This window comes from Pelecanus crispus, chromosome 6 (assembly GCF_030463565.1).
Source record: "Pelecanus crispus isolate bPelCri1 chromosome 6, bPelCri1.pri, whole genome shotgun sequence".
NCBI lineage: Eukaryota > Metazoa > Chordata > Aves > Pelecaniformes > Pelecanidae > Pelecanus > Pelecanus crispus.
In genome coordinates, this window is record NC_134648.1 from 32,803,944 (window position 1) to 32,825,190 (window position 21,247).

General features: G+C 40.3%; 1 protein-coding gene across 1 annotated transcript in view; it reads right to left on the minus strand.

Moving 5' to 3' along the window:
• Nucleotides 1–3,287, minus strand: part of TTBK2 (tau tubulin kinase 2) — a 71,347-nt gene extending 68,060 nt beyond the window's left edge. Inside the window, exon 1 of the mRNA XM_075712692.1 lies at nt 3,219–3,287. Coding sequence (XP_075568807.1) covers nt 3,219–3,287 — 69 coding nt within the window. The remainder of the gene's footprint in view (nt 1–3,218) is intronic.
• Nucleotides 3,288–21,247: the final 17,960 nt, after the last annotated feature.

A 21,247-nucleotide genomic window follows, 5' to 3' on the forward strand; every position in this document is an offset into this window, starting at 1 on the left:
CCTGAGCTCTGAGCTATTAACAGGGCTCCAACAGTTAAACACAGACATTGATCTGACTGTAGTTTTCAGCATAAGCATATAAATTTTCAGCACAGTACAAGCACAACAGAGACAGTGAGAATGCATGGTGAAAAAGATGAGAGGGGGAGGAGGAAAGAGGTAACGCAGCCATCCTCACCCCTATACAAACTTATAGCAGTTTACCATATAACTTCATTTACCAGCTTTGAGAAATGGCCAGACTGAGAAAGACTGCCTCTGAAAGGTTTTTTTCCCTGCTTGTGTGCTTAAAAATTTTAAAAAACAAACAAAAAAATCCAAAACAAAACCAAACAGACCACCACACTAATAAAATAAACAGATCAATTTCTATCCTCAGATAAAGTGCACCAGAATCATTAACATACATCTAATAATGACATCAGTCAATAACTCCAGGCACAAGTGAACCTCTCTTTGATTGTAGAAAAAATATTTTCCATGCTCTTTGTCACTGGATCATGCACCACATTCAGCAATGAGCCTATGTTTTCCTTGGTCTTCTTTTTACTGCCAATGTCCCTGGTAGAAGCCTTTCTTGTTGCTTTTCACACCCCTCACCTGTTTCAACTGCCAGCTGATCTCTGGTTTTCCTATATATATTCATCCCGACACAGAGAGGCAATGTCTCCATGTTAATCTTGGGCAGCCCATCCCCTTTTCCACCTTCTGTTGCTCACATTTGCTTTTGAGTTCAGACAGGAGCTGACTATTCAATCATACTGGCCTCCTGCCACATCTGCTTAACATCTTTTACCTTGACAAAGACCATGTTGCCCTCCTTTACACCTGCACAACATTCTCCCGTTTTGTACATTAGTTTCAAGCTTCTCTTCTTCACATTCAGCATCTCACACCCCAAACTCATTCTCTCCATTCTCTCTTCCACTCCTATCTCTTTGTATGCTTCAGGTGTAAAGCATACAATTTCCAACATGTTTTATCTTGGTACTTTAGTTTATACAGCATATTGAATGACGTTCTTAAACCTACCTAAAACCAATTATCATTACAATCAAGTGTCTCCAAGTCAGGATTGTAGTAAATGTTTCAAAGGCAAAAAAGAGGGACGAGAAAAGGCATCAACAGAGGACAAAAGCAAATGCTAATAGATACTGAGACCAGTAGAGAGGGAGGGTGTCACTGAGGAAAAAATATTTTATAATGTCTTTTCTATGCTTACTTTTCAAAATAGAATCACCCTAAAGAACATCTAGGTTAAAATTAAATATAATTGAGGATAGTTTTTAAAAATGTTTGTGTCCACAAATTCCAGGTATGTTTTCATGATTACAAAGACCAAGGTCCTGAACAGCAAAAATTCTGAGAACTGCATTTCAGCTGCAAATCTTTACATAACTTCCAGAATGTGTACTGTTTTTTTCTTAAACCGGTTACAGCAAAATAATCTCATGCAATCACACTACAGAGCTGCCACTCTTCAATGGCAGGATTTGGGGAGAGTTCCACAAGGAACAATCAGAAGTACTACTGATAATTAGGGACAGTACTCATTGCCACCAAAACTTGAAAGTCACCTCATATTTCTACACAAGGAATTTTTAAGTACTCTACTGCTTCAAGAACACTAGCAAAAACCTTCCATACTTCATAACCTAACAGAACAGTATTAATTATGTTAATATGTATGTGTCAAGCACTAAGGAATTTCTAAAATTTGCATGCTATTTTCTTCCACTGGCAGACTGTCCTATGAAATCGTGAATTCAGAAAGAAGTTAATCGCCTTAGATGCCATCAAGAAATCCTTAATGTTTGCTACAGAAATTAAGAAATTGAAGAGTTACCCACAGACAACATTTGGCACTCATTCACCTGCAGTACTTCATTTGGAAAACATACAAGTTGAAATGTATAATCACATGAGATGAACAACAGCCTACTCTCAAAATTTTCCAAAAGACACCAATCTGATCATCATTCTGCATTACACAGGAAAGAAAATAAACCTGAAGAAAACAGGACTACTGTTGCACATATCAGACAACTGAGTAGTTTTGTGGATAGTGATATATTAGATTACTGTTATCTATTTATAATGCTATTTTATTCTATTTGATCTGATTCAAGACTATGCTTTCAGTTTTTACTTCGGTGCAATATGAGAAGGTATTTTACAAATACACTCCAAAGATAGGTGTTTAGGTTCTATTTACACAAAAGGAAGTAGAAAGGTTTCTTACACAAAGCTGGTATCAGCTTCCTGCATTTCTAAATGAAGGATAGGGCACAAGATAGTTGAAATTATTTTCTCTATATGAATTTGAAATGAATGATGAATCTGTATCTTCTATGTTCAGTCTCACAATTTTAAATAAAATATTGAAATATGGGAGTAAGATAAAGCAAAGATGGTACAAAAAATAGTGATTCAGTATCCATTCACAGCCTACTAAACACACAGAGATACCCAAAATGTTCTATTATGAAGTGTCTTTTTTTTTGCCTTTTTTTCTTTTTTTTTTTGCCTTTTTTTTTAAATATCAAAAAAATCCACAAGCAAAAAAATTCTAAAGTGAACAGGGGAATGGAGAAGGAACTATGAGAACTCAGCCTGGTTTTCCCAGCAAATATAGTTTCAAATGGATACTATTTCCCTCTAGATGTAAATCAAGGATATGAACACCAAAAGGGAACAGAGCTATTTATGGTAAAGCCAATACTGGCACACAGTCAAATGGATATAAATCAGCCAGGAATAAATCTATGCTACAAAATATAACACACAAAAAACATTTCTAATTGGAAGAGCAGCAAGGTCCTGAAAGACCTTCCTATAAGAAGTAACAAATCTCACAATCTGCCTAGTTTCAAGGGGGTGCCTGACTGATTTCCAAAATGGACTGACATAATCACTGGCTGATTGGCTTCAATATACTAACAGGACTCTTCCACTTGTGGTCTGAACAGGCATTAAGTCAGGATTTAAAAGCTTTCCTACGTCCTTACCAGAAAAAAAAAAAAAACAACCTTAAATCTTTATAACTTCTTTTTAAAGTTGGATAAGAGAAAGAAGTGATTTTAAATTCCTTTCACCATTTAGCATAAGTATTAAGCAAAATACATCTCACCAGAATTTTGAAACAGATTGCAAAGCACAAACTACTACTTTTTAAAAACACATTTTAAAGAAGAAGAATTGCAGGAAGGCATACTCACCACCTTCCATCTTTCTTTGACCAAGATTCCCACACTGAGGATGTCAGGCTGCTCCCCTCCTCCACTCATTGCAACCTCCTGATGCGATGGAGCTGCTATGCAAAGTCTATGTCAGTAGAAACCATCCAGATCCCGGGAGTGACTTCCATTTAACCAGTGACTGCAGAAACAGAGCAGAACACGGGATCTCAATGACTAAGAGAATAACATGAAATACAGAAAAAGTTGTGTTTCTCACCTAGCACCTTAACTAGCTTTTGTATCCCATAGTGACTTATGTTGGAATTCTAGCCAAACAACTTCCAGTACAGAAAGAAATTCAAGTATATTCTTCATAGAATCATAGAATCATAGAATCATCTAGGTTGGAAAAGACCTTTAAGATCATCCAGTCCAACCATTAACCTACACTACCAAGCCCACTCTAGACTAATCAAGGGTAGACCAGACTAAACCATATCCCGAAGTGCCACATCTACCCGTTTTTTAAACGCCTCCAGGGATGGGGACTCCACCACCTCTCTGGGCAGCCTGTTCCAATGCCTGACCACCCTTTCCGTAAAGAAATTTTTCCTAATTTCCAGTCTAAACCTCCCCTGGCGCAGCTTAAGCCCATTTCCTCTTGTCCTATCGCTAGCTACTTGGGAGAAGAGACCAACACCCACCTCACTACAACCTCCTTTCAGGTAGTTGTAGAGAGCGATAAGGTCTCCCCTCAGCCTCCTCTTTTCCAGGCTAAACAACCCCAGTTCCCTCAGCCGCTCCTCATAAGACTTGTTCTCCAGACCCTTCACCAGCTTCGTTGCCCGCCTCTGAACACGCTCCAGCACCTCAATGTCTTTCTTGTAGTGAGGGGCCCAAAACTGGACACAGTATTCCAGGTGCGGCCTCACCAGCGCCGAGTACAGGGGGACAATCACCTCCCTGCTCCTGCTGGCCACAGCATTCCTGATACAAGCCAGGATGCTGTTGGCCTTCTTGGCCACCTGGGCACACTGCTGGCTCATGTTCAGCCGGCTATCTATTTCCTTATTTTCTTAACCTGCGCTCTCTCAAACCTCCAAGCCTAATCTCAATATAGTACTAATGAATATAAACATTTCCAGAGTTATGTTCTGCAGGCAGTTTCAAATTGCTGTAAATCATAACTACATTCAAATTTAATTTTAATAACAACTTCGAAAATATAATTAATAATTTACTAAATAATTGGTTAAGTAATTAATAGTAATGTATAATAAAAAGTTTAAAGTAATGTTAACCAAAAAATTAGAAAATTAAAAATAGATACTTAAATTGGAACTGTAATTTAATTTATTGCACTGCATACAGACTATTCCACATTTTACAATGTGTTTCACATAGCTAGGATTACTTCTGATTAAATACGGCTAAAGTACAATTTTGTCGGCTTATGTCAGGATACAAATAGCTAAAGGGAAAAAAACTTGTCTTGGGTAATTCTATCGGTTTAATTTTTTAAGTTTCTGGCTTTAGGCAATCAACTCTAAAACGAATTTTATATAGCAATATAAAAATTTGTCTTTTGGAGATTAATCCATCCATAATGTCGCCCATCAGCAACTACTATAACCAATTAAAAGCTTATTTTAATTGTTTGAAGCTTTTCTAGAATTGTGCTTATTTGTTACACTGGTATAACTATACAAGCGTCACTTTTTGTACAAACTCTCTTATCCAATGATAAGACTCCTCAAAAGTGTATTTGCTTTGGGTTTATTTCTGTCAATTCCAAAACAGCATAAACTAAAAGTGAAAAATTCTTTTCTCCCTGAATCAACACACAAATGGTATGCAAAATTGGTACAACCATTCTGATTTAAATTAACAGTATGCCCTTCCATGTGAATAAATGCCAAGTTCACTACTGGAGCTAAATCATGCTTTTTAAAAAACAACCTGCTGCTTAAACAACTTGGCTTTTAAGATAGATGTTTGTTTGACATGACAGTAACTGCAGGGTTTTTTCCCTATATTTTTTCATATTTACTTTTCATATTTCATTTATGCCTTTCTTGCTTCAATTGTAAATTCTGACATTTAAACCAAGTCCAAACAAAACAGACCCCACTGGAGCAAAATTAATCTGCATTAGTTGAAGATCTAAATTTATACCAAATTAGAGTGGATTACATCCCTGTAAAAGAGTGTACATTCAGAATATGTAGCCTGAATTGATTTAATTCAAACAAATGAAGGGAAACCAAATTAAGATTGCATATTCTGAGTAACAGCGTCCACCCTGAAATCTAATCAAGTTGAACTAAAAAAACTGAAATTCTACCGGTGCTAGTAAACTCTCCTCTGCAGATAAAGTCAAAATTCTACAGAGAACTATAGTCATTTATGTGAACACCCTTAACATTACTAACCACTGACCATAACTACCAGCCCTTCTACCAGAATTCTCATAACACAGTCAAGAACTAAGTAAGCCAAAGAGAAAATGAAAAGGCATTAATGAAGGGAAAAAGGTCTATTTCCAAAGTTACATGCTTACAGCATGTACAGTGATTTTTCCACTTGCTCAAATCTTTGCTTCCCCTTCTACCACCCCCCCAGTTACATCAAAGTAGATGCTGGTCTTCACTGCTCCTATACTGGGACTTCAAAGTGGTTTTTTTCTGATACCAGCTTAAAAAAAGTAATGGAGAAAGTACTCATCTCACCGGAGCAAAATCTAAAATTGGCAAGTATGATTTTTTCTAAAGCTTCAAACATGAGCAAAATTCATCACCTGTAGGAAAAGTAGACACTTTACTAAAGGAAAGGTATGACAACAGTGGTTTTAGAGTTTTTTGTTAATACCACTATCAGCCTTGATCTGGTAGCTGATTTGATACTTTTTTTTTTTTAAATGCATTTCAAATTACAATTTATAGTCACAGCTCTGACAAACATTTCTGAGAGCTATTCATTCATGGATTCTTGAGCATACTAAGAAAGCATCGGTAACTGGCCCAGAATGCAATGGTACAATACATATATTCACAGAACCATCCCATACTTTAAGAATTATCATAGAAGTACCTATTACTGTAGATAAGATCTGCATGGCCAGGGTAACAAAATCTTCTTCATTTATACACAATTCCTCAATCCTATTCCGATATGCTAATTCCTCATTAAATCTCTTGTCATCCTGTATCATTACAAAGCAACAAAATCTATATCATCAGTCACTGGTATTCAAAGCGCCAAAATCCCAGGGCCCATTAAACTGTCATGCACGGGAGGCAAAAGTTCTCTCCTGAGCCCCTGAAGGCAAAGTGCTAAATACCTCCTGAAGCTTAATAATCAACTGCAAGCACTATTTTACTTGAAAAATGCAAGTTTTACAAACATGATGAGGTTAATATGAAGAATCCTGTTTACTTCAAGACTACAAATAAAGTAGCAGGAGGATTCAGTCACAAATTTCAAGGCCAGAAAGCTTGAAATTAGCCCTACCTTTTACTTGATCAGGCCACATAACTTCACCCCCTTCAGCAAATTAGCATACGCTAATGTGTAAGAGTCCAAATGATGAAGAGTCCTCTACCTTCACTGGTAACATGTTCCAGCACATCCCTTCCCTCACAGTAAGCATGACTTGCTTTGTTTCAAGGTTTAATCTGGCTAATTTTAGTTTCTTACCACAGGACTTTGTTACAGTTTTGGAAACAAAATTCCATTCCCAGTAATTTCACCTCATTTAAGCATCTAAACACATTTTTTAATGTCCTCTAAATTAATAAATTAAGCTTTAAGCCTTCCTTCCAGTCCCACAGGTCTTTTATGTGGTCCTCCTTTGAAAATCCTCTCCTTGCTCCACATTCTTCTTGTGGTTTTAGACACCAACACTGAATTACACTCAATCGTACCAATACCTAACATGGAGAAAAGATGAATTTTTTATTTCTTTGTGATAGCACTCTTATTTCCCTAATTTAAGTCTGAAGCTGGTTTATGCTTTTGCTAAATCACAACTCTATCAGGTGGTTATACACACCTTCATGCTTGAACTTGGGCACTGCTGTGAGAATATGGTTTCTTTAAAGCCTGTATTCACAGTCTGATCTAGACTGGGTTTCATTGCTCTGATGTGTTCTCTAATGACCTTAACACTGTATAACTGAAAATCTGTTAGTTATTAATGTACTGCAGTGGATAAATATCTTTATGTTCCTTACCTAATAACAGAAAACATGTATTCTGGTAGGTACAACTTAGGTTACAATCGCCTTCTCCAAATTCATGTGGAAAAAAAAAAAGGACATTATTGGAGAGGACTACATTTAAAGGAGTTTTGGACAGACATAAATATGCATTCTTTGAAGGTGGTGGTCAGGACAAAATTGAAACTGAAACTTCTCTGAATTTTCAAGGACTGGAATTCAGTTTGGTCCATTCTAAATTCCACAGATGAATAAAAGACTCATAAAAGCATACACAGTCCCATTTGTATTACTGAAATACAGCCATATGTTGCTTTCAGTGTAGCTGTTTAACAGCCTACAATGCTGTTAAACAATTTAAGAAAGCTCCAGCATGTTCTGTAGCCTACTGAAGCAGATGAATAGTTAATGACATGCAGTTAAGGTGCAAGCTTTCCCTTACTTATTCAACAGATGAATCCTTTAGCAGTGCAGTTTTATAGGTGGCAGTATGGTTATTTTCCGCACAATGAACACTTCTTTGTAATTCTCCTAAGAAAGTAAAAGCCACTTTAATTGCAATATATCTCATAAAATTCTATATTCATTAACTCAGTTTCCTTATCAGACCAGTTTATCAGATCAGGATATGTGTAAGGTAACAGAATTATCACAATTAAAGGCAATTAGCCCTCTGAAAAATTTACTTCCAGGTGACAGATCATGGAACAACTAGAACAACACAATGAGTACAGACTGTCCCATAACATAAGCCTTTGCCTGGGAACTGATCACAGTATAATATAAGAACAGTTAAAGGAGGGTTAGTACTTATATCCAGAATTGAGTATTGTACAAACAGCATCCATTATTTAAAACTCTTCTATCCATTTAACTGCTTTTAACTACCTATCACCCCTGTAAAAGACTTCTTTAATTTACCCCAACCAAGTATACTAAAAGATTATATGCTATTAGAAAACAACAGTGCAAAACTTCCAGAAAAAAAAAGTCAATTTTATAAAAGCTGATTCTAGCTCAGCAAGCAAAGACAATTGTTTTATGTAATTTCTATGCATATATATGTAATTTCTTTAGAGACAGCCCTAAACTGAAGCCAATCTCTTCTTACCAGCCTTTGTAGATGTTTAAATCCAGATCTAAGGTTGAGAAAGTAGCACAGCCAATTTTGGCTGAATGGAGGTACTGTAAGTTTCAGGACAAAGCAAGCAAGGACAGAAGATTACTTCTGTTCCACAGAAAGGAAAAATATATGTCCTGTTGCCTCCCCTGTGGAATATTATCAACCTTTTGCTATTAGGAGTTCTCTGTGCTTATTAGGAGCTCTATCTGCCTGCCTTCAGTTCATTTAAGAAACTAGTAAATTAACTGGAATCTACCAAAGTTGCTTTCCACTTTGTACTTCCTACTTTTGAGCAGAACAACGACTTAAAGGAACAAAGAAAAGTTTAACAAGTCAGCATAAAGAGAAAATCAGGGCAGGAAATGTTCAAAGGCCCTAATTCCACCACATTTATGGTAAAGTCCACTTTCTTAGGCTAAGAAGAATGTTCAAATTGTAAATTCTTAGGCCAGAAATATTTTAAGTGTGTCTATTTGAACATCCAAACTAGAAAGCTATCCTACACTTACAAGCTGAATATTTTCTAAATATGGTTATTAGAAGCTGGGGTCCTGACAATCACAATCATCATTCAGCATGTCAATGAGAAAACTAAATTTAAGACCTTGACCTAAATTTCCAACAGTACTGGTTGTGAAGAAAATCTCTTAAAAAATTCAACACATAACCAATGCCTTTTTAGGTTTTCCATCTCAAGCTCTTGGGTGCCAAAATACTCATCACCACTTGCAGATTCCAGGTGTGAAAAGCTCCCAACTGTCTTGTGTGCTATTGCCAAAGAGTCTAGATTTCCTTCTGGCAACTTCTGCACTTACAGCTATGTTGTTATTACAAAAGTGGCAATATTTTCTCAGTTTGAAGACAGAGTTAAAAATATAACATTTAGTTTCAAGATAACAATCTTATTTTAAAAACACATATTTCAAGCTACCACACGATTTCCAGTTTGCAAGAGAGTTTAGCACCAAAATATTACAAAAACCCAAGTAAGGCAAAGTTTATGGAAGGAGTATATTATCTTTTACTAAAGCAACTGATACAGGTGGCAAAAACCTACAAGTTTTAGGCACACAAACCCCTCTTCAAGTCCAAAATAGAATGAGCAACTTTAAATTAAATTTGACAGCAACTGCACTGAAATAAACTTCATTATGTTTCTTGATTAGACCAAGCGGATAAAAGGTACTCAATACCTTGCCATAAAGAAAGGGAAACACCTGGGTATGTGCATGACAGGGAGAGACTATAGGGTTGTGGCTCCTATGAGAAGCGCAGCATGTAATTTATTACCTACAGAAAATCAGAAATTTTTGGTCAGGCAGAATTAGAATGAGCCATAAAAAAATCCTCTATTTAATCCGTGATATTTTTGCCATGATATTTTTCAGCTGAGTGACTTAATTTCCTAATTTGATCCATCACACAACTGCACAAAGACTTATGTCAGAACAAGAGGAAGAATGGAAGTTAGCTGGGGGGGACAGGGAATGGCTGGACTACTGTGGTGTTTTCAACTCAAATCAGTTGTTGAACTACAACCTCAGGTGCAGAGCCTTTAATACTAATGTGGAAACCTAACCCTTTGGAGAGGTTAACTTCATTCCAAATAACACTGTAGTATTCTCACTTTTTCTGCACAACTCAGACTGAGTTCCAAATCAAAAACAGGCTTGTGCAACCTTATTAATTACTACAAAATTAATTTAAAAACCCCTAAAAGTGTCATTTGTTTAAAAAAAAAGAGCTGTATTTCTGTGTCTTAGATTCACTATAACTGTTGTGTTATTTACAACAAACCTAAATGGAACTAGAAGCATGGTTTTATGCTGTTTATAAGAATTTGTTCTACCTGTCATAAAAGTCTTCTTCAAAGAAACTAGTTCTCTGATAACTTACATGAAGTGAAAAATATTTTTCAACATACAAATGGAAAGTCAGTTCTGCAATTACCTAAATTATACAGCGTTAGAACAACTTTTTTCAAGATCCTTGTGAAATTTTCATTGCAGAATAGCTAAGCGATAGTGAAGTGTGGTTTTGAACACCGATACAAAGACAGCTTGAAGTCAAACAAGATATTTTAAACAGTGACATAGTAATATAATATCAAACTATTTATAGCCAGCAAAATAAAAATCTTTGTTTCCAGTTTTTTGAAATGCTGGAATAGTCAGTTATCTTCTTAGTATTCACTTAGAATATTAATAGATTACCATCAATGTCACTAACTTTATGTACCAAGGAATAACATAAATTGATCCTTTAAGACACTCTCAACTACTGGCCTTTCCACTAGTACTATCTATTTCTACTATTTCATAAATCAATTTTCTCAGCAAGGAAAAAACATAAACGCCTCACCCAGGCATACAACACACAACTACAGAAGGCAAGAAGGCAAACAATACACTGCCCTGAAGAATTTCTTCCAAAGCCTATGCAACTTTTGGCAGTAGATGTACAGCGATTTATAGAGGAAATAGCTGCTGCTAAGGACTGTGTGAGAATGATGCAGGGCATATATACAACCAACTGCTATTAACTTCTGAATGCTTAATCCAATCAAGTAAAGTTCAGGGTAAACTCTAAATATAAATGGGAATAACACTTTCTTGAAAATATAAAAAAATTGGCAGAGGAGCTTTGGTGAGATCATCAGATAGATGACATGCGAATAGCAAAATACGGTCTGCACTGATAACGTTCAAATGATGAACAAGGCTGCCAGTGGCACAAACAAGCAGCCCAGCTGGCAGACCACAAGACTATACTCACTGTATTGGGCCCAGGCTGCAGCACCATGCATGAAGCAATCTGGACCTCACTAACAAAAGCTAAGAATTCCCCTGATATGTCACCTGATAAAGCACATCACAAAAACATGGTGAGTAAGGCCTGACAGTTTGTTTGCTAAGCAGAACAGGAGAAAAACAGAGGAATAATCTTTTTTTAATCTGTAATGTCTAATCTCTTAGCATCCTTACCTTAAGGGCACATAACTAAATCTGCAGCAGTATTGTGATAAAGAGATGGCACTGGCCATGCACACATAGGTATTCCATCTCCTTAAATACCTGAAGACAGTAGCTCTCCTTTTTGCCAATGTGTGAAATGAGGTCAGTAACTGCTACACCAAGCAAGATGACTCCAAAAGAGCCTAGCTTACAGGAAGATGGAATCTGAGTGAGCCCACGCAGTGCAGGAGGTCTACCAAACTCTGACAGGCTTTGGCCTCCTCGATGAGGGGAATGCACAGCCATCCTGCCACAGAATGCAGCAATCCCTGAAAGAGTTAAGGAGGAAAGACGTACCATCACATTATAGTTTATGCAGGAGACACCTCAGTATATTCAAGGAGGACTGTACTTTCCAGCAGCAGGTCAACAGCGCTAGAGAAGTCAGGCACAAAGAAGACAAAATAACCACAGAGACCTTGTGCTGACCCTCATGCCAAGACCAGCTCAGCACTGATGTCAACATCCCCAGCACCAGCAGGTAGGAGACAGCCACATTAAGTGGGCCCTTATGAACTGCTAAATGACATGAGAGGTGGGAAATGGCTTGGTGCTTGGCTCTGCTGAAGGAAGGTGGCACTAAGGCACCTAAAATAAACATACAACAACCTATTGCCAGCAGAACAGCACAAGCTATTACTTTATCTTCAGTTTGAGCTGGCTTCAGAGGGGCTCTCTACAATGCCATGGAGTTTCTCTTGTTCACAGAATATTCCACAATGATCACATGGGCTCAGGCAATACCAAATCTAGAAGCACAATCCACAAAAACAAAGGAGATGGGTAGCTCATCTAGGACTGCCTGACCAGTCTGTCCCTGAAAAACATTCGTGCTGGGAATTTCCAAGGTACAGGGGTTAAAGTCAACAACGTGACATGGCCAGAGCATGCGCTTGCTTTGTAGCTGTAGTTGAAGGCAGCTTCAAGCAACAGTGACTGAAACTTGAGCTCCTAATTGGAGGTCCTTCAAGGTTTGAAATGGGAGTCAGGTACTAAAAAACTGAAATGGAACTCCGGCGAAGGCATTTAAAGTTGGGACAAATCCAAAAATATCAACTTAATTTGCAGCAGAAAAAAATTAGGTTAGACAGTAGAAAAGTAGATAGCATGGACAGCTAATCACAAGAGCAGACAGGCTGCATGAGATCAAAGATCCACCTAGCCCAATCTCCTGTCTCTGACTACTGCCAGCAGCAGACATCTAGGGAGGAATACAAGGGCACAGAAGGCATATAATCACAGTTTCCCAGAATATTTTCTGAGGATATAGCAAGGTGGGACACAAAACCCTTTCTGAGCCAAAGATGGTATTTAAGATTTTTTATCTCTGAGTTCATCAGATCTTTTCTGAACCCATGAAAGCTTTTAGCATCCATAACACTCTACTGCATGTAAATTGTAACTTAATTCCATGCTGTGGGAAGAAGCACATCTTTGTTTCAAATTTGTCTTCTGCTAGTTACATCTGAGGATCACTAACCCTTGTCCTAGACAGTAGAGTTTACAGTTGCTTACTGTACACCTCTTAGTCCTACACAGGGAATACACTGCTACCGTATGTCCCCTCATTTACCTCTTCACCTATTTAGTCTTTCACTGATTTTGATCACCATCTGTGTGCTTTTTCCAGTTCTACTACATCCCCTCTGAGATGTGGAGACCAGCATTGTTATTAGGCATTGACCAACTATTTTCAGAGAACCTGCAAGACTCCATTCCAGAGAATTAAGTCTATCGTTGTGTAAATTTTGAAATTATTTTTCCCTACATGAAATTGCTTTTGATAATTTTCATTTATCATTACCTCAGAGTTGCAAGGTCTTTCTCCAGCCCTTCCCCATCTGTCTTCCATCTTTACTAATTTTAATACCCTTGTATCACCAGACTTTGTAACTTCAGTATTTGCATCTTTTCTAGATCATCTGTGAATACACACTCCAGCACAGAGTGCTATACTTTTTAGGCTGATGAGCTATAATTTATCAAGCTCAGTGTTTACATTTTTAATTCAGGTTCCATTAAAAAAATATTTTTGCACAAATTATTGACATATAGAAAATCTGACTCATGACCTTCCATCTTGGAAGGTTCCTTGGATATCTAAACACAATCCTTCTTCAAAAGATCATTATTCAGCATGTGACATAACTCATGGTCACATTTTTTAGAGATATTGCCTGACCATATCTCCCATTTCTGCTTTATTTTGGTCTTGCAAACAAAGCAGTCTCTCTAACATAGACCAAGTAGGAAGCAAAGCATAAAATATCAATTAAGAAACACTTGGAAAAGCTCAAAAGAAAGCCAACATGAATGACAAGCAGGTCAAGAGAATTTCTAAGTAGAAAAAAGCAAATAATAAAAGAAATGGTAAACTACAGCAAGAGAAAAAGCACAAAAGGGACAAAGCAGTATAGACTGAGGAAGAAAAATAAAATACATGAAAACTAATAATAAATCCTTCCTCAGACAATGGGAATAGAAGGCTTGCCAGAGAATACGTACGACCAATAAATGGTCAATGTGTAAGAGGTGTATTCAAAGAAGAACTGCAAGAGAGCAGCTCAATGATTTTTTGCATCTGTGTTGACAGCGGAAAAAAATGAGAAAGTATCCAAAAAGAAACAATTCTTTTTGAAACACATCAGAAAATTTGCCTTAAATTGAAGTGACTGAGGAAAGGAACAGGGAATAAGTAAAACAAAATTAAAAGTAATGTCACCAGTGTCAGATGATATTTAACTAGGTTTAAAAGAAACTTAAGAATTAAATAGCTAATCTATTTATGATGGTACATAACCTCCATTTATACCTGCACCAGCACATAAGGATTAGAGCGTGGCAAATATATTGCCAATTTTTAAGAAGGGTTACACAGGACACCCAATAAGCTTCAAGCCTGGAAATCCAATATTTGTACCCAGCAAATTAGTAGAAACTGTAATGATGAACAGAATTGCCGAATGCTTGAATAAAAGTGATATAGTTGAGAAGATAACACCACTTTGATAAAACAAAGTGCCATCTTCCAAATCTCAGAGTTCTTAAAAGAGAAAGAGAGTCATGTGGGTAAGAATGATCCAAATAAAGTCTATTTGGACTCCTAAAAGGTATTTGATAAACCCTTTTTAAAGAAATTAAACAGACATGGCATAAGAGGACAAGTCCTCTACACAAAAAAAATAATGGGCTAAAACACAGGAAACAGGACTACACCGCTATTTCACACAGTAGAAAGAGGCTACAAGTAGAGTTCTGTGCAGTTCAAGGAAAACAGGGTGAGAACAAAGGTTACAAAAGTTGGCTGACAAGAATATGTGACTCGGTTTTTAAAAAACAGAAATAAAGAAAAGATGCAGGACAACTGTGAGGAACTGCTAGGTGACTCTATGGTACTGAATAACCAGACAATCAAATGGCAGGTGAGGTTCTGTGTAGGTAAAGGTAAAATTATGTACATCAGAAAAATAATCCTAACTTCTCATTAAAAAGATGGGAAACTGAAACTCTTAGCAATCAAGAATAAGATCCTGGTATATGATATACAGTTACAAAAGATAGCAACTCAATGCTAAATAGCAGTCAAAAAAAAAAATCAAATGTTAGGAATTCAGACAAAGCAGATGACAACACGAAGATCATGTACGTGTTCACAGTTCACTGATACCTTGAGTATCATCTGCAATTCTAGTCCTTCCTATCTCAAAAAAAAAAAAAAAAAAAGGGAAAAAGTTCAGAAAATGGAATGAGATAATCAGAGACACAGACTAATTTCCACATGAAGTAATCATAGAATCAAAGAATGCTTTGGGGTGGAAGGGACCTTTAGAGGTCATCTAGCCCAACCCCCCTGCACTGAGCAGGGACAGCTTTAACTCGATCAGGTTGCTCAGAGCCCCATACAACCTGACCTTGAATGTTGCCAGGGATGGGGCCTCCACTACCCCTCTGGGCAACCTGCTCCAGTGCTTCACCACCCTCATTGTAAAAAATTTCTTCCTTATATCCAGTCTAAATCTATTCTTCTTTAGATTAAAACCATTACTCCTTGTCCTGTCACAACAGGCCTTGCTAAAAAGATTCTCCCCATCTTTCTTATAGGCCCCCTTGAAGTACTGAAAGGCTGCAAGAAGGTCTCCTCGCAGCCTTCTCTTCTCCAGGCTGAACAACCCCAATTCTCTCAGCCTGTCCTTGTAGGAGAGGTGCTCCAGCCCTCAGATCATTTTTGTGGCCCTCCTCTGGACCCGCTCCAACAGGTCCACGTCCTTCTTGTGCTGAGGGCTCCAGAGCTGGACGCAGGACTCCACGTGAGGTCTCACCAGAGCAGAATAGAGGGGCAGAATCACCTCCCTCGACCTGCTGGCCATGCTTCTTTGGATGCAGCCCAGGATACGGTTGGCTTTCTGGGCTGCAAGCGCACATTGTTGGCTCATATCTGGCTTTTCATCCACCAGTACCCCCAAGTCCTTCTCCGCAGGGCTGCTCTCAATCCCTTCATCCCCCAGCCTGTAGCGATATTGGGGGTTGCCCTGTCCCAGGTGCAGGACCTTGCACTTGGCCCTGTTGAACCTCATGAGGTTCACACAGGCCCACCTCTCCAGCTTGTCCAGGTCCCTTTGGATGACATCTCGTCCTCCTGGCATGTCAAACACACCACTCAGCTTGCTGTCATCTGCAAACTTGCTGAGGGTGCACTCAGTTCCACTGTCTGTGTCATTGATGAAGATATTAAACAGTACTGGTCACAGTACGGACCCCTGAGGGACTCCACTTGTCAACGGTCTCCATTTGGACATCAAGCCATTGACCACCACCCTCTGGATGTGACCATCCAGCCAATTCCTTATCCACCGAACAGTCCACCCATCAAACCCATACCTCCCCAATTTAGAGAGACGGATGTTGTGGGGGACTGTGTTGAACGCTTTACAGAAGTCCAAGTTGATGACATCCATTGCTTTTCCCTTGTCCACTGATGCAGTCACTCCTTCATAGAAAGCCACTAGGTTGGTCAGGCAGGACTTGCCCTTGGTGAAGCCATGCTGGCTGTCTCAAATCACCTCCCTGTCTTCCGCGTGCTTGAGCACAGCTTCTATGAGGATCTGTTCCATGATCTTCCCAGGCACAGAGGTGAGGCTGACAGGTCAGTAGTTCCTAGGGTCCTCCTTTCTTCCCTTTTTAAAAATGGGCACAACATTGCCCTTCTTCCAGTCAGCAGGGACTTCACCTGTCTGCCATGACTTTTCAAATATCATGGAGAGTGGCTTGGCAACCACATCAGCCAGTTCCCTCAGGACTCTGGGATGCATCTCATCAGGTCCCATAGACTTGTGTACATTCACGTTCCTCAGGTGGTCTCGAACCTGATCTTCCCTTACAGTGGGAGGGGCTTGACCCCCCTGGTCCCCATCTTGCGGTCCATCAACTCGGGAGGGGTGAGGAGAAAGGTTGCTGGTGAAGGCTGAGGCAAAGAAGTTGTTGAGTACCTCAGCCTTCTCCTCGTCTGTTGATACTAAGTTGGCATTCTTGTTCATCAGGGAGGGTACGCTTTCTTTAACCTTCCTTTTCTGGCTGACATACTTGTAGAAGCCTTTCTTGTTATTCTTTACATCCCTTGCCAAATTCAGTTCCAGCTGCTCCTTGGCCTTCCTGACCTGCTTCCTACACAACCAGGCAGCTTCCCTGTACTCTTCCCAGGACACCTGTCCCTGCTTCCACTGCCTGTGCAGTCCCCTCTTACTCTTTAGTGTGACCAGCAGGTCTCAACTCAGCCATGCTGGTCTCTTCCCTTCCTTCCCTGATTTCTTGCACTTGTGGACTGATAGCTCTTGTGCTCTATGGAAGGTGTCCTTAAAGATCCACCAGCTCTGTTCCGTTCCCCTGTCCCTGAGGACCGTTTCCCAGGGGGTCCTTCTGACTAACTCCTTAAAGAGCTGGAAGTTTGCTTTTCTAAAATTTAGGGTCTTGACTGTACTCCTCACTTTTCCCATGTCCCTCAGGCGTGTGAACTCCACCAACGCATGATGACTGCAGCCCAGGTTGCCTCCAGTCTTGACGTCACCAATGAGCTCACTTGCATTGGTGACCATCAGGTCCAGTATTGCATCCCCTCAGGTAGGGGTGTCTATTACCTGGCTTAGGAAGTTGTCGTCTATGCATTCTAGGAATCTCCTGGATTGCCTACAGCTTGCCGTGTTGCTTTTCCAGCAAATGCTGGGGTGGTTGAAGTATCCCAGCAGGACAGAGTCTGCAAGTATGAAGCCTCCTGATGCTGGAGGAAGAAGGCTTCATCAGTAGGCTCCCCTTGATCAGGCAGCCTGTAGTAGACACCAACCACAAGGTTCCCTTTGTTGCCTCTGTCTCTGATTCCTACCCATAAGCTTTTGACCTTCTCATGGCTATTCTTCAGGGACAGCTCTTCACAGTGTATCGATTTCTTTATGTAGAGGGCAATGCCTCCGCCCCTCCTTCCATGCCTGTCTCTTCTGAACAGCCTGTAGCCATCGACAGCCGCATTCCAGTCATGGGATTCGTCCCACCAAGTTTTGGTTATGGCAATCAGGTCATAGCTTTCTAGTAGCACAGTAGCTTCCAACTCCTCCTGTCTGTTCCCCATGCTGTGTGCGTTCATGTAGAGGCACTTCATCTGTGCTGTTGGCCATGTCACCTTCTTAGTGGAACATCCCTTGTTTCCCTTGGGGTGTTTCATGGAGGTTTCCTTGTTAGCTCCTACTACCTCAGGAGCGCCCAGCTCATCTCTGCAAGACTTCAGCTGTGCTGCAGCATCCCCAGCATGCCTCTTGGCAACAGGTTGAGGGCTCATAGTAGCACCTTGTCCCCCTAACCATCGTGTACCATCCCACAGCTTGTCACAGGCAAGCCTGGTATGTTCCCCCTCCCCCTTCGCATCCAGTTTAAAGCCCTGTCAATGAGCCCCACAAGCTCCTGAGCAAAGACCCTCTCTCCCCTTTGAGAAAGGTGGCTTCCATTTGACACCAGCAAGCCTGGTGCCGTGTAGGCCGTCCCATTGTGAAAAAACCCAAAGTTGTGATGGTGGCACCAGCCACGGAGCCATATATTAAGAGACTGGGTCCTCCTGTTCCTTCCAATGTCACCTCCCACAATTGGAAGGAGGGAGAAAAAAAATAACCTGTGCCCCAGATTCCCTCACTAAGCGTCCCAAGGCCCTGAAGTCTCTTTTAATCACCCTTGGGCTACGCACTGCAACTTCATCACCACCCACGTGGAAGAGCAATAATGGGTAGTAGTCCGAGGGCCGTACCGGGCTGGGAAGTCTCCTAGTGATGTCTCTGACCCATGCACCTGGAAGGCAGCAGACTTTCCTATGAGGAGGGTCCACCCAGCATATTGGACCCTCTGTTCCCCTCAGAAGGGAGTCTCCTACAACTATGACCCCTCTTTTCTTCCTTGTGGAGGTGGTAGTAATATGGGGGGTAGGTCTTTGTGGTCTTGGCGACTCATCTGGTGTAGACGGATCGACAGCCACATCACCCACTGACTGGTCCTCCACATCTAGAGCCTCAAACCTATTGTGCAGAGGCACCTGGGGATTCATAGTGGGCAAGGAAAGGGTTTGCTTGCTGCCCCAATTGTGGACTTTCTTCCACTCGACATTTCCCTCTAAGACCCTGCCTACGTCCTGGTGGGGGGAGGATACTGGATCCCTTTGATCATGGGCTTTCTCTGGTGGCTGTCCCTGTTCAGGTTTCTGGGAGGTCAGAGCATGGTTCCACCAGTCTATCTCTTGCTCAGACTCCCTGAGGCTCCATAGCCTGTCTACTTCCTCTCTTAGCTCTGCCACCAGACCAAGTAGATAGTCCACCTGATCACAGCGTACACAGCTGCTCCCTCCACTGCCATTTGTTTCCAGTGCAAGCTGGTGGCACTCCCTGCAGCCGGAGACCTGGACGGCTGTGTGTTTCCCTGGGAGCTCAGTCTGGGTAGATACATCCTTTCTGGTTAGTGCAGAGGATATAGCCTTCCGCTGGGTGGATACCATGGCCATGCCCAGGCTCCCTCTCACCAGCTGAACTTACTGAACATACCTCTTAAGCTAGGAGGGGGACTTCGCCTTCCCTGCACGCCCTGCCCACGCAAACCGACGCACCACGCCCTTCTGATGCGCCATGCCCTGTTTGCCCATCCTGTTCACTACGCTCCTGGTCGCTCACACTCCCTGGGGGCTGCTTTTATAGGTGAGGTGGTTTGGCCGCCATCACTCCTGTCCCCACCCACGCTGGGTCAGAGCTGCCACTTGCTCAGCAGCGGCTCGCCCTTTCCCGCTCTAGTGGGGGGCTGGGGTGCCCTCTCTCTCCCTGCACTTTTGCCGCCTTAGGAAGGGTCCCCCAGCACGATCCTCTGCTCCGGAGCCCTTTGCCTCAGTGACTTCGTTGAAATGGCGGCTACACCATGAATGACAATTTTTTCGAGAGATGATGGGAAGTAGAGAGGGATATTTGACAGAGGTTGGCTAGGAATCAACTGTTCACAATCTCATTCAACAAAGGAAGTAAAAAATACCAAAAGAGGTCAGCAGGAGCCAGGCTCAGAACAAACATGAGAAAGGCGTTCTTCACAAATTAGTAGCTAACCTGTGCAACTTCTTGCCAATGGATACAGTGAATGATAAAGGTTCGAGAGGACATTGGACAACTACATAGAAAAGAAAACTATTATGGGTTTCTGAAAATACGTATTAAGCACATTCAGCTCAGGAGGCCCCTTAATAGAAAATGGAAAAGTACTACAGGAAAGAATAATATATATTTTCTCTGTTCTTGTACTTTTCCTTAGGCACCCACTTATGACCACTGTTGAATACAGACTTTTAGTCTGCTCCAGAATTTTATATTCATACATTATGTTTGGGAAGATGGAGAGAGGACAGAGAAATTCCACTCCCTGTAACACCATAAATTCAAGTCATCTGAATTGATGAGCTGCGATTTGAATTAAATTCTTGTGCATAATCTTTTGTCAGTTACTTAAAAGAAGCTCCAACCTAAAACTAACTGTTGACTAACTAACTGTTGTGGGAATGATGACAGAAAGCAAACCATTTCAACTCAAGTAAACTTCTTTTTCTGGCACTTCTGTGAGTTTGTTATTTTGAAAAAAAAAATAATAATTATAAACCCTTGTATGCAAGAAACACTCAGGATCTCCAAGTATAGTTTGTTCCATTATTTCAGCTTCTATTTTCCACACGCTGTCCCTTCCATTTTATGCTGGGTTTAGTCTCTAGTCTCAGTGTCTCTATTTGTAATACTCTTCCCATTAGTTGGCATATTTCCTATTCCCGCCAGCACCAGGCTTCTCATTCAAATGCAGATTTTCACATGCACATTAAAAACTAATACTAATCACTAATATTATAAGCTTGAATTCTACCTCTAATAAAGGTGCATCAAGCCACTCTGCAAACAGCAATGAAATTATGTTGATGTAATAACTTGTAGCTACAGTACAGGCCTGCTACTTTCAATGATATTCCATATTCACTCATTTTTTTTCACTTATGATTGAAGTGGAATACTCCTTTTTAAAAATGGTATCATTACACAGAGCAAGTTTGTGATCCTGTCAACCAGTAAAGTTAGAAACATACTCCTCAGCTGAAGCATGAAAATCTATTACAATATGTATTTTTAAAAATACAGAGTGATAACCCTTTGAAAAATGAGTTTCCATGTA